The 13,788-nt window shown below is 37.3% G+C and overlaps 1 protein-coding gene across 6 annotated transcripts in view; it reads right to left on the bottom strand.

Moving 5' to 3' along the window:
- LOC149550448 (GDSL esterase/lipase) overlaps nucleotides 1-13,788 on the bottom strand; it is a 93,870-nt gene that overhangs the window by 69,000 nt on the left and 11,082 nt on the right. For 5 of the 6 annotated variants that reach the window (XM_089793476.1, XM_089793475.1, XM_089793478.1 and 2 more), the window contains one exon: nucleotides 1,599-1,730. The exons of the other annotated variant lie outside the window; for it this stretch is intronic. In XM_089793476.1, coding sequence (XP_089649602.1) covers nucleotides 1,599-1,718 — 120 coding nt within the window. In that variant the 5' untranslated portion in view covers nucleotides 1,719-1,730. The remainder of the gene's footprint in view (nucleotides 1-1,598; nucleotides 1,731-13,788) is intronic. 6 annotated transcript variants of the gene reach the window in all.

Raw genomic sequence — 13,788 nt, 5'->3', positions numbered from 1 at the left:
GAAAATGTGGTGCATACAAAAGTGGAAGGTGGTCAAGGCATTGATCAGTTCAAACAACATGACCAAGAATTCATAGTGTCGGAAGTGGCAACAAAACTGGATTTAGATGAGTCAATGGATTAGATCACACAAATGGAGAAATACTGAGTAGGAGAACATAGCAGATGAGAAGAAGGTGAAGAGCTGAAAGGTAATGCATCCTGTGGTGGGAGCATCTACAACAAGACAGCCAAAAGAGAGGTACAACTAAAATCAAGGTATTGGATAAGACAGTAGACAAGTTGAAAGGAAAGTTTCTTCCTAGTGATTATCAGATTAACCTAGTTGGGAGAATGCAAAGTTTGAAGCAGAACGATAGCTCTGTGAAGGAATACACCGAGGGATTTTACAGGTTAGATATCAGATCTGGACAAATTGAAGATGAAGTGGAAAGAGTTGCTAGGTACCTAAATGGATTGAGGACCTCTATACAAATGAGGAGATCAGTTTAGTGAAAATGGTGAGCATTGAGGATGCTTATCAGTTTGCCCTGAAAGCTAAGGAGAAATTGAACAAAGGACCTGAACAATGGCAGAGAGGAAGAGGTGATAGATTCTCTAAGGGAAGAAGTAGATCCTTTGGTGAAAACAATAGATCTGAATAGGAGAGAACAAATCATGATAAAAATAAAATTGAGTGGAAAAGTGAAGATAAAGGCAAGACCGAGCGGAAAGGTGAAAGTTCAGACCGAGGTAGAGGTAGTTATTACCGAGGTGGCTATAACCAAGGGGAATTCTGTGGAACTTTTGTGATAAAGTGTTGTGTGCTATTATTCCTATGGATTGCTGTCACATCTTGTTCGGTCGTTCATCTTGAGTTCAAGGAAATGTGAAATTTAAACATAAAGTAACTCAAAATAATTGTGTAATGATAAACGCATGCATGTAATGGTAAGACTAAGAGTGATTCAACTCTAGATTTCTTCACCACAATAAGTAGGTCCATTGTGACATAAGTTATAGAGTATTAAAATTCACACAAGATTGAAGCCCTTAAGGTTCTCCCTCCCTTGGCTATTGATACAATCAATTGAGTTGAGACCGCACCAGTTTCAGACTTCCAGGCCTCAAAAAGGTATTATACAAACGCACAAAGGATTGTGAATAATTACGATATGAGTTAGATTAAGAGTTCCAAAATACTGTCTACCCTCAGTTTTGAGTTCAAGGTTATGGAACATTGAAGAATGTATAAAATGGGTTTGCTGCTAATTAAAATGATAGTACATTCAGAATACATAACTATTGTTCAATAACAGGAAACCACTTTAGAGTGCTGACTGGCCAAAGTAATGTTATGATAATAACAAGATTAAAACTATCTTCTCTCTGTGCCACGTTAAAGAATAATCTATCCAATAAAATTAGAATTTGTCTAAGTTATTGTATATAGAACACCTAGAAATAGAACTATAGACTTCCAAAGTGTAAGTTGGATTTTCTGTCTCTGACCTAATGGATTTTACAGCAACCCAATCCTTTAAAATGAGAGCCCAAAGAAACCAATATGTAATATCAATAACATGAAAATGTTGCCACACAGAAAAGAAAAATAGTTACATCTTCTGAAGGTGATTTTGGAGGACGACAGATGAAGTCTGTAGCCTTTTGGCATATATTGTTCAACATGCCTACGCCGGGAAGTGGTACACCTTTCCATTTATTGCTGCTCTCCTTCATAATACCTGTACTCTGCATGATTTCGAAGTAAAATTAAGTAAGAATCTCACCAAAGGTTAATTTTTTTTTAAGGAATCAAATCATGTTTTAAAAAAGAGAAGTAATATTCATTAGAGTACAGATAGAAAATATAATTAGGAGGAAGTTATTATTTAAAATAAAAATATATATTACAAGGTGTCTTCATAATTACTCTTAAATTAGAAGTTATCATGCTAAGGAATATATATATAAGTAAAGTCAAAGATACTTAGAGATGTGAAGTTGTTTCTATAGTGCTAACATATTAACATAGGTAACTATTTATGTTTTTTTTAACAAATTTATTGAACATGGTAGCAAAATATGTTATACTAGCCAAAAAGACTCCACACTACCGAAAAAATTATTTATATATATATTTTTTAACAAATTTATTGAACATGGTAGGAATATATGTTATACTAGCCAAAAAGATTACACACTACCAAAAAATCGATAATAGTTAAGTTTTTCATATAAATAACATTATAGGATTTGAAAGCACACACATAGTATTGGAGTTGCAAGTAGAGTGTGTTTTTAACAATTTGACTTGCACTAGAAAATATCTCCTACTTATCAACAAATAGAAAATCAATGATAGAAACTATGGTTTGTATTCTCAGCATAAAATATAAGAAACTATTCAATTTATTACAATATTTTTTGGGGTAACTATTTGTTTGAATTTTATTTAACATTTTATTTTGAAGTTTTAAAATTTAAGATTTTAATACATAAAACTATCAAAAAGAACTTTTATTTAAATTAACATTTTACTATGTAATAATATTTTTAGTTTTCAAGATGGAGTAGGAGAAGACGCGGTTTGAACACTGGGGGCAATGGATAACTGCAAATGGCAGAGGGATTTCAGGAAGGAATGCAGATGGACGATCAGATTTCAGATGCCATGAAGGTTGGATTTACGGACAGCAGGTTACTAACAGATGGTCGATGAATAGATTTGGTCGAAATGGGGGTCAACAAACAAAACCCTATTATCAAAGGAATGTTCGTTTTAATCTGCCTCAAAGAAGACAAAACAGGGGGAATGAGTGGAAATGGGGAAATCGGAGAAAAGGTCAGGATGTGCTTTACAGAAGATTTGACAAACTTGATTACACCAAGATTGCTCACAAGTTCTACAGGCCAAAACAGCCCATTAAAGCGTCAACGGAGGAAAAGGAGATAGTGGAGATTCTAGCCCAAACCCCAAAAGAGAATATCACCCATGAGGTAATGTCTGTTGTTCATATTGACAATGCAAACTAGCAAGAATTGATAGGGGAATTAAAAGAAAAAGCTTTTTTCTTCAAATGGTTAGGCCCATGGCCTTCTGTTAGAACAATAAGATTGGGATGCAAAGCTCTATGGGGGGTAGAATGCAGGATGAAAACCCTAACAAATGGTTTCTACATGGGAATAGCACCAAGTAAAGTAGATAAATGTGATATTTTAAACAATGGCCCTTACCTTTTGGAAGGAAAGGGTATTTTTATGAAGGATTGGGAGCCAAATTTTGATCCTAGTAAAGAAAAAATGCAGTCGTTTCCTATATGGGTCAATCTTTACAGCTTACCAGTGGAATATTGGGGGGAGGAGGTTTTAGCACAGATTGGTAACACGATTGGAGATTTTGTCAGAGCAGAGTTGGTTCTAAACAATAAGGATTCATCCTCCCACCTGAGAATCCTAATCATCTTGAAGGAAGGTAACCCATACCCAGACTTTATTAATCTAAGCATGAAATATGGAGTATGGAAACAGCCGATAGAGGTATGGGAAGGGGAGCAAATCCCACTCCCAGTGATGACTTTTTAAAGTAATAGTTATAGGAAGGGGAAAGGACTGGAGGCAAACAAACTCCTTGAGGAATTGGAAATGAGAGAATGTCAGCTAGAGAATGAGATTCAAACATGTAATCAGCCGCCCACAACTGATCCTTGTGAAAATCAGGAACCTTCAAAATATAGGCAGACAGCAATGAGGGAAAAGGAAGACCAGGAATATGCTGTGAAATATAATGAGGATAAAGAGACCTCTACTTGAATGGTAACAGAAACTCCTTTGGAACAAGGGCTGGAACACGGCAATGATCAATTGCAAATATGCAATCAAGTAGGAGATAAAGAGCTACAAGGAAAGGTAAACAATCCCCCTCTTCTAAAAAGGATGACAGACATGATTGATGAATCTATTATGCAAGAATCTCAAAATCCCAAAGGAGCTAAAGAAGTTATATGGGAACTCCCCGAAGTGGGAAATCTCTAGAAGAAGAGGATCATATAGTTTTTAAAGACATAGAAGTATCTCCAAGTAGAAATCTGTGTGATTCCTTTGAAGAAACTTTGGAGAGCTGTAGTGGGAAGGATGGCGGGGTTTCACCAATAGGGGAAGACAATCTTAGTGATTTAGGTTTACTGGAGATGCCAGGCATCTAGGACGAAAGAACTATAGAACAGACCAGCTCAAAAAAGAAAAAGCCAAATGTAGGAGGTCAAAAGAAAAGGGGCCCCAAACCTATTAAACTTAAATTGGAAATGGCAAGAAAGGATGCAAGCCAGTCAAAAATATTGAGATCGGGAAAAGGCCTTTTCCCAGGAGCCATGAAAATCCTATCATGGAATGTCAGGGGCTACAACGCCCCTGACAAAATTCAATTGATCAAAAGATATCTTGATCAATCGAAGCCAGACCTAGTGCTTCTATAGGAAACAAAGATTAAGGAGGAGGATTTCTCTAGTTTTAAAATCAAATTCAGAAGATGGGAATGCCTGATGATAGGGGCTCAGGGAGCTTCATGAGGAATGGTGATTCTGTGGAGATATGAAACTTTAGCAATATCGGAGTCCATATTGAACACCAATTGCCAATGGATTAAGGTTTATGTAAAGCATCTACACTATTCTTTCTCAATGATAAATGTTTACGGTCCAAATAGTAATGCTCAAAAAAGATTTCTATGGCAATCTATAGCTAAAAAAGTGCAAGATCTAAGTAATGATGTGACAATTTTAGGCGGAGATTTCAATGCCATCTTAAATCCAGAAGACAAAAAGGGGGGAAAGGGATGGTTCTCTGAAAGTCAAAAGGATTTTTGTAATTTTGTTAATGAAAATGGTTTAGTAGATATACATTTTTAAAAGGGGAAGTTCACAGGGACAAACAGAAGAGAAGGTTTTGTGCATATAGCCGAAAAGCTGGACAGAGTTCTAGTGGCAGGAAAATGGGCAAAGGCAAATTGGTCATGCTCTGCTGAAATTCTCCCTTATCAAGGTTCAGATCATTTTCCCATTTTTTTGCGAATTCAAGATGAAAAAACACCAGATAGATGCCCTTTCAAATTCGAAGCTATGTGGCTTAAAGCAGAAGGCTTCTCAGATATGATTGTGGAATGGTGGAAGAATCAAGAAAAGGTAACAAAGCTTTCATTTTCTTTAAAAAATTACAATTCCTCAAGGAACAATTAAAATTTTGGAACAGAGAACATTTTGGCAATATTTTTGATAAAAAAAAGGAAATTGAAAAGAAGTTAAAAATTCTGAATCTTAAAGTCATTGAAAATGGAATGTTTGAGGAAGACTTTAAGTAGGAGAAACTACTGAGGAAGGAATTGGAAGACTGTTTAAATAAAGAAGAAACATATTGGCCGCAGAAATCTAGAGAAGTATGGCTAAAGGAGGGTGACAGGAATACCCTTTTCTTTCATAACTCAGTGAAAATTAGAAGGGCAGCCAATAAAATCTTTGAGATACAAAACTCGGATGGGGTTCACATTAAAGACAACGAGGAAATTAATATAGAAGCTATTAATTTTTTCTCACAAAAGGGACAGCAGGCAGCTAGGGATCGGTCTGAAATTGATGAGGTTTTGAGTGTCATTCCAGCAATGATAACAGCAGCTCAAAACAAAGCACTTATGGACCCAGTCAAAGAATGTTAAGTTTCTCAAGCACTAAAAGGTCTAGGAGGAGACAAAGCACCAGGCCCAAATGGTTTTCCAGCTATGTTTTTTCAAAAATTGAGCTCCATTTGTCTTAAAGATTTATGGGAAGTAGTGGAGGAATCTAGACAAGGGGGATTCATCCTTAAAGACTTCAATAACACCTTTATAGCTTTAGTGCCAAAGAAAGAAACACAACTAACCTTTGATGATTACAAGCCAATTTCTTTATGCAACACAGTTTATAAGATTATTTCAAAGGTTATAGCAAATAGACTCAAGCAAGTGCTCAATTCAATTATTTCTACAGAACAGAGTGGCTTTCTTCCAAGGAGATCCATATTTGAAAGGGTAGTTGTGGCACATGAGGTTGTGCATACTATTCGAACTCAAAAGCTCAAAGTATGATGGTAAAATTAGATATAAGAAGAGCTTATGATGAGTTAGACCGAGGCTTTTTGTTAAATGTGCTTAGTAGGCTTGGTTTCAATCCAGAATGGATTCAATGGGTTAAAAGTTGTATATATACACCTTGTTTCTCAGTATTGATTAATGGAAGCCCTCAGGGATTTTTTGAACAGGGAAAAGGTATTAGACAAGGTGACCCTCTATCACCTTTTCTCTTTATTATAATGCCAGAGGTGTTAGGTAGGCTGATTCACAAGCAAAGGGAGCAAGGATTATGGAAGGGAACAAAAATCACAGAAACAGCTGAAGCCCTTACACACTTACAATTTGTAGATGATACTTTTTTAGCTGGATCAGCCAGTATAGAGGAAGCAAAGGTGATGAAAAACACTCTAGAGCAAAATGGGAAAATCTTAGGACAGTTTATAAATTGGAAAAAGTTAGAGATCTTTTTCTTCAACACTCCCTAAAGTGTTAAATTTAGAATATGCTGGATTTTGGATATAAAAATGGGGCTAATGCCAAATAAGTATTTAGGAATCCCCTTTTTTGCAGGAAGAAACAAAGCTGAACTTTGGGATAAACTTATAGAGAAATGTCAAAAGAAAATGGAAGGATGGAGAGGTAAGTGGTTATCTTTGGCTGGACAAATACTTATGCTCTAAACAGTAATTTCAGCAATGCCTATTTTCGCAATGATGTGTTTAGATATCCCCAAAAAAGTGGTTCGTATTATGGAACAGAAGATAAGAAATTTTTTTGGAATGGATACAATGAAGATAATAAAATTCCCCTATTAGCATGGAAAAAAATTTGCCGACCCAAGGATGAAGGGGGTGTTGGGTTAAGAAATTCGAAACTGATGAATAAAGCACTGGGAGCCAAATCAATATGGGCAATATATGAGAACCCACAGCTATATTGGGTAAGGGTATTGGAAGGTAAATATCTAGACTCTAATGAAGATCACAAGATTTTAACAATCCGGGACCCTCCAAAAGGATCAGCTATATGGAATTTTATGCTTTCTTGTAGATAGCTGATAGTAAAACACATTTCCTGGCATATGGGGGACAGGAAACTTGCAAAATTCTGGGAGGATTCCTAGAACGGATATACAACTCCAGGGGAAGTTAATGAATATAGTGATTTGAAATCATACTTCAAAGAAAGATGGGGAAATTCAGTTGCTAACTATCTGGCAGAAGAGGATGGTGTTACAGGAAAAGAATGGTGTTGGAGAGATGTGTCAAGGGAAGAGCTGACGGAGGAGCAAAAGCAGCAGATGGAGAACATCTTTAGAGAAAGGAGTGTGATGATAAGCATGAGGAAGGATAAAGTAATATGGTGTGGCCCATTATCAGGTAAATACTCAGTTAAATTAGGCTATGATATTTTGGCTGAGACAGATGAGGAAATCTTTTTCTCAAAAGATTTATGTTGTAACAAGGATGTTTTACCCGAAGTTGGGGCCTTTGCATGGTTAGCTTGCAATGGAAGAATCTTGACAGCAAAAAGATTAAGGAAAATAGGCATAATTTTCCCATCTCGATGTCCTTTGTGTGAGATGCACGAAGAATTAGCAGACCACCTTTTAATTCAATGCCGATATGCAAGGAAATGTTGGGACATGGTTGTTGTGAGGTTTTCACACCATCGCCCCAAAAATTTTGGGGACCCCCTTTTTTCTAATCGCCTTGGCAAATTTTTGGATTATCCAACAATTTTGAGTTTTGAAAATTTTGAGCCTTGGACACTTTCAAGCCAGTGGGAGAAAGGTTAGATATATTTTCACCCGGTTTCAACTTGATTTTTCAGAGCTATCAATTTTGTCCTTAGGCCGAATAATTTTCTAATTTAATTTCAACTTGGCAGGATAAAGTTGTGAATTTTGTACTTAGGCGTTTTCTTTTGAAAATTTGGTCTTAACTCTGTAAATTTGGATAATTCTCAAAAGAGAAATTTTAACTAGACTTCAGTTTTTGGAAAATCTCAAAATTTTCTTTGGTGAAAATTTTCATAGTTACACCGCCCTGGGAGACGGGGGGACAGGGGGACGGGGGGACAAGTTTTCGGGATGGGGGGACAAAGGGGCCTTGATTTGGGGACGGCAGGGGGACGGCAAGGGGATGGCAGCGGGGGATGGGGAGGTGGCGAAAGGAGTAGGGGTGTATATACTATACATATGGTATAGCATATACCATATCAACTGGAATATCATGATTCATGATCAAATGACAAACAAACAATGAACATTAAACATTAAACATCAGCAAATAATAAATATTAGTCTAAACTCTATATATCAGCCTTCAAATCAATAGTATGATTATCTAGATTCTACTATCTAATAGTAATCAATGATCATATGAGTCATGACATAAAGATGATTACAATAATTATCATGTGCCATGAATCATGATATCAAAATAAGTATATAATGCAAACAAAAACTACAAGTCTCCTAGAGTCCAAATCAAAATGTCAAATCAATGGAGACTCCTTGGCGTCCCCCCACAATGAAGGAGACTTCTTGGCGTCCCCCCTCAATGAAGGAGACTCCTTGGCGTCCACCCGCACCCCCATGCTCGGAGACCTCTAGCCGTCTCGAAGACCTCTAGCTGTCTCGGAGACGTCTCGCCATCTCCGGCGACGGTGGCACTCTAAGTGGCGCCGCCCGAAACGCCGAGACGCCGTCCCCCTGTCCCGGGGACGTCCCCGTCTCTGAAACGGCCCAATTTTTTTGGGGGGGGGGGGGACGCGTCCCCGTGTTACACTGAAAATTTTTAATTTTGTTGAAATGAGGAAAGTGCAAAAAATCGAGTTTTGGTTCTAAATGCAATTTTAGTTTTTTTAATTTTTAGCTTGGCAAAATCGATTTGGTAGAAAATTGCAAAAATTGACTTTAATTGGATTAATTTGCCTTGAAAACTTTTAAGTTTTTAATGAATTTAGTAATTTAATATTGAAAAAATGGCTTTTGGTTAGCCAAAATCCAAATTTAATGACATATTAATTACTAAACCCTCATTAAATGGAAATATTTAACACCCTCAAGGCCATTTAATTTCGTTTTGCAATTGGAGCTAATTGGTAAATTTAAAAGTGCAATTTTCTTTTGGCAAAATTAATTTTTTTTGAGCTAAGTATTTAATTGTGGGCCTTAACTTGAATTTATTTTTTGTTTTTTGTTTTCTCCTAGACCATGTAGGCCAGCTTTATGGAGAAAGAAAATTGGCTATAAAGGGAGTCTCCTCCCCATCTCATTTTCACAAATCATTTCTTCCTCTCCATGTGGGCGAATTTTGTGGAGGAGCAGATTTTTTTCAGACTTGGGCGAATTTAGTGGAAGGCAGTTTTTTGCATGCTTGGGCAATTTTTTGATTGCATTTCTCCATTTTTAGACCTTGGCGATTTTTCTTGTGGGCAGATTCTTGCATATTTTGGTGGTTTTCTCCTCCATTTGTGCACTGCGATTTGTGCCCTAGGTAGATTTTTGGGCAGATTTCAGACTTCATGCTTGGGTGAATTTGAGGCAAAGGCAAAATTTTCCATTCTTGGCATTTTATTGAGGCAAATCTGATTCTGATTTTTGGGCAATTCATGGTGAAGGTCTGATGATTTTTTCCTATTTAGGACTGCATTTTTTTTACCAGATTTTGGCAATTTTGTTGGGAGAAGAGATGCATATGAAAGTTTGATTTTTGCATAGAAGGCAAGTGTTGCATAGTTTTAGGAGTGTAAATTTCTAATTTGCAAAGGGATTTGAACTACTTGAAAGTCATATCCTGGGTTCCGAACAGTCGCTGTAAGTTTATCGGTTAAGGTGAATTTTCATCATCTAGAGTTGCAAGGAGTGCTTAAGCTAACATTCATCTTTCGTTCTAGTCTAAGGATTGCTCCGCTTGGTTCTTCTTGCCTTTTGGTCCACCACTCTACCATCCCGTAATAGAGCGACGAGCATGGAGGATGATGGTGCAAGTAAGAATCCCAAGCGGGCGAACACTAAGAAAGAAAAAGAGGATATGATGCCCAATACTTTCTTCTTCTCGAAAATGAAGAGAATAACCGACACCAATATCTGTACAGTGGACATGATACGGATGAGGGACAAACTGAAGGAAGGACAATCCCCCTTGGCAAAAAGGATTTACAAGAGTGTAATTGTACACGCAGCGGCTTTTCCTCCCACATTGCCTTGTCCAGAATTGATTATGGAATGTGCATCCAAATTTGATCTAAACAGTAATTCCATCATTTTTGATGAAGGGAAGAGAGTGTTGGCCAGCATTGGCGAACAAGCAATTGAAGAATCATTTAACATTCCCCAGTACAAGGGCATGACAATTGTAATGATGGATCAAGCGACTAAGTCATTTCAAGATAACCAAGGGGCCTGTTACACTCATCTAAAGCAGAATTGGATATGCGAGGGAAGAAAAGGAGTTAAAAGATCATCGAGACTTACAATGGCAGATTTCAAACCAGAATATGGTGATCTCGTTGTTTTGCTCAGTCGGATCATGGGCCTAGCTCAAGGGACAAGATTTGAAAACTGGATGTACTTCGTTGATGAGATTGAGAAAGGGAAAAGAAGGTTTGATTAGGCCAAGATCATAGGCGAGAACTTAGAATTGCAACTCAGAACCGTGCAAAACCAAAGGCAATTCTACATGAGCTCCTATCTATTCTACCTAATTGCTAGATTGTACAAAAGTCAATGGACCTCAAGGCGAAGCACACACCTTGTCCTCCTATGGAAGAAGTTAACGAAAGGCTAGCTAAGTTCATTGCCTTAGCTAAGAAAATGAAAGAAAAGAGAAGATTTATATTAGAAGATCATTTGATATAAGCCCAAGTGGCAATTTCTCTTTCTTCTAAAATAGGACACGTGTTTATTTCTGATTGGCCACCATTTTGGTGCCTTCTCATTGGTTGCCACTTTTTGCACTTTTTTCATTGGTCCATTAATGAGGTGGCAACGTCTCATTGGCCGATGGGGTGGGAACCCTAATTAGGGTTTTGAGGATCCAATCTAGATAGTTGATCTTGTTTTAATCTCCACCGTTCGTTGTATTTTTGGCCCCTATAAAAGGCCATTTGCTCTCATTTGTAAAGTGTCAGAGAAATTGTTGCGAAGATAATACCAAAATGCTCTCTTCTTCATTGTTGCGATTTGCATGTTGATTAAGAACATTTGGTCTTATTGCATGTTTTCTACTTCCACTTAGTTAGATTTTCTTTCAAGTTGTTAAAGTTGGTTGCATTTTAAGTTGTTTAAGTGAAGTTAATGTAGATGAATAGTTGTATGGCAGCATTGGTAAATGTTTGATAGGGATCAATACTAGGCCACTAGCATCCTAGCGGCTGGTTGGGAAGCTTTGTGTGGTAAACTAGTTTATTTTTCCTTTGAATCATTGCACCTGTGGAAGTGAGGCCGCTGGTCAGCTCTCATTAGGTTCGATCCCCGTCCATTTGCTAACCTTCCATTCATAGGAATAGGAGTAGAATAGTGAGTAGTTGGGTAGTTGAAGTTTAGAAAGAAGTAAGTTAGAGTAGATCAAGTGATAGAACTCATCCATTCACCTTCCACAACCATCGCTTTCCCATCAACATCATCGGTAGACACACCCTCCATCATCGCGACTATCAACATTATCTGCTTCCGCACATTTCACAAATCAAGCCACCATCACCTTCATCCCATCAAAGTCCAAGTCATCCTCAACAATTTACATAAGGCCGCCTACGTGATTATCAGCGAATCACATCGATAAAACTGAGCGAGTATCCAACAGTGTAAGGAACATTGGAGCTATTGCTTATGTCTTCATGAGTAATAACTTTTCAAGAGAGGAGTTGCATGTTTGATATCCCGTATCGAATATTCAAATCCTAATATGTTATGTAAGTGACACAAAACTCGCATCAACAATGGTCCAATTCAAATTACCATGGCAAGGCCCAAGAGCTCAAACGGTAAAGGGTGTTTTTGATGGATGGCCAAGGATGCAAAGAAAATCAACCCTATCGAGCATATGGTTAGCTGCTCCATCTTTGATTATTTGGGAATTATGGAAGGAAAGAAATAGGAGGATTTTTAGGGATGAAAAGGAGAGTTTGAGAAGATGCTTAAACAGAATTACTAATGCAATAGAAGAAACAGTAAGTGTTTCAGCTACAAGGAAACAAGCTATGAAGATTCCATACACAAAAGATGACAGTGTGCTACAATCTTCATGGTCGGGGATAAGATTCAAATCTCCATCAGGGGTACTAGTTACAAACAAGAAAAAGATGAAACAGGAAAAGATCGAATGGAACGCACCTCAAGAAGGATGGATTAAAGTGAATTTCGATGGACCCGCAAATGGCAACCCAGGAGTTTCAGGGGTTGGGGTTGTGTTTAGAAATAGTGAAGGACATCTTATAGTAGGAGCTAAGAAACTTCCCATAGGCACAAATAATATTGTAGAATGTCAAGCGGCTTTGTTAGCAGTTCATTTAGCAATAAAAGAAGGGATTAAGAAGATTCATTTGGAAGGAGACTCTCTCATAACAATGCAGGCAATATCTAAAATGAGCACTAATGCTTGGCACCTTCAAACAGTTATTAATCTAATTGGGCAAGAATTGCAAAATTTTGAGGATTTCAAAATCACGCATATAAAAAGGGAAGGGAATAGAGAAGCAGATGTTGTTTCAAAATGGGCATTAACTTTAAATGATGAAACAGCAAGAATTGAGAAATGTAATCATAAAGGAGAACTTTATAACATCTTAAAACATGCAGGTTTGTAAGGATGATGGCGTGGGTGTGGTTCTTGAATGTGTGAAGGATTGGTGGAGTGCTGGTCTCTTTTGCTTTTTGGAAAGGATTCCTCGCTGAAGGTGGTGGTTGAAGATGTAAATGTTTTGTGCGAAAGGTGGTTTTGATCGGGCTGAGAACAACGATGCAGACTGGAGAGGGCCTTTGTTTTATGATATGAGGAAGAAAAAGGTTTTGTGAAGGGAAGGGCACTGTTTTGTTTCAGCGGCCTCTATTGCTATAAAGATGTTAACAGAGATGATAGTGGAGGGAAGGCGTTTGAGCCTGCATTGCAAGGTGAAGCCAAGCAATGTGTAGTGGCTAAAGATGGTCGAAATGGTTGCAGTCAAGGCAAAGTGATTTGGAGCCAGCCAGCGGATTTGATAACTGATTTTGAATGATGATGGTTCAGTGACTTCAAGATTATACTTGTTTTTATTAAAAGTAGTATCATTGTAAAAAGTGTCTTCTATTTCATGTGTGTCCTTATGGCCTTATGAAAGACAGCCGATATAGCTAGGTGTCTGTTTATTCTAATGTCGATAGATGGTGTCAGTAGGTAGTTTAAGGGGATCTGTGTGTTAACGTTTTGTAAAAGGGGTGTAGAAGTTTGATTCTCTTGATGTAAATACTTTATATAATCTCTTTTATATTAATAAAATAATATATTACCGACCAAAAAAAAAAAAAAAGTTTTCACCATACAAAATATTTCAAATTATAAAGAGTTCAATATTAAATGAAATGCATGTCAACTCAATAAGTTTAGATGGTAGCTATTATATAAATTATTTATATGGATAGAGTTATGTGAGTTATTCAAGTTATGATTCTCCATCTAACCCTATTCCCAACCCCTACACCTAATTGTAAACCAAAGCCTAATG

Source organism: Cupressus sempervirens, chromosome 7 (assembly GCF_028749045.1).
Source record: "Cupressus sempervirens isolate cs-2001-9-10 chromosome 7, ASM2874904v1, whole genome shotgun sequence".
NCBI classification, from domain to species: domain Eukaryota; kingdom Viridiplantae; phylum Streptophyta; class Pinopsida; order Cupressales; family Cupressaceae; genus Cupressus; species Cupressus sempervirens.
This window is presented reverse-complemented; position numbering and strand designations above follow the sequence as displayed.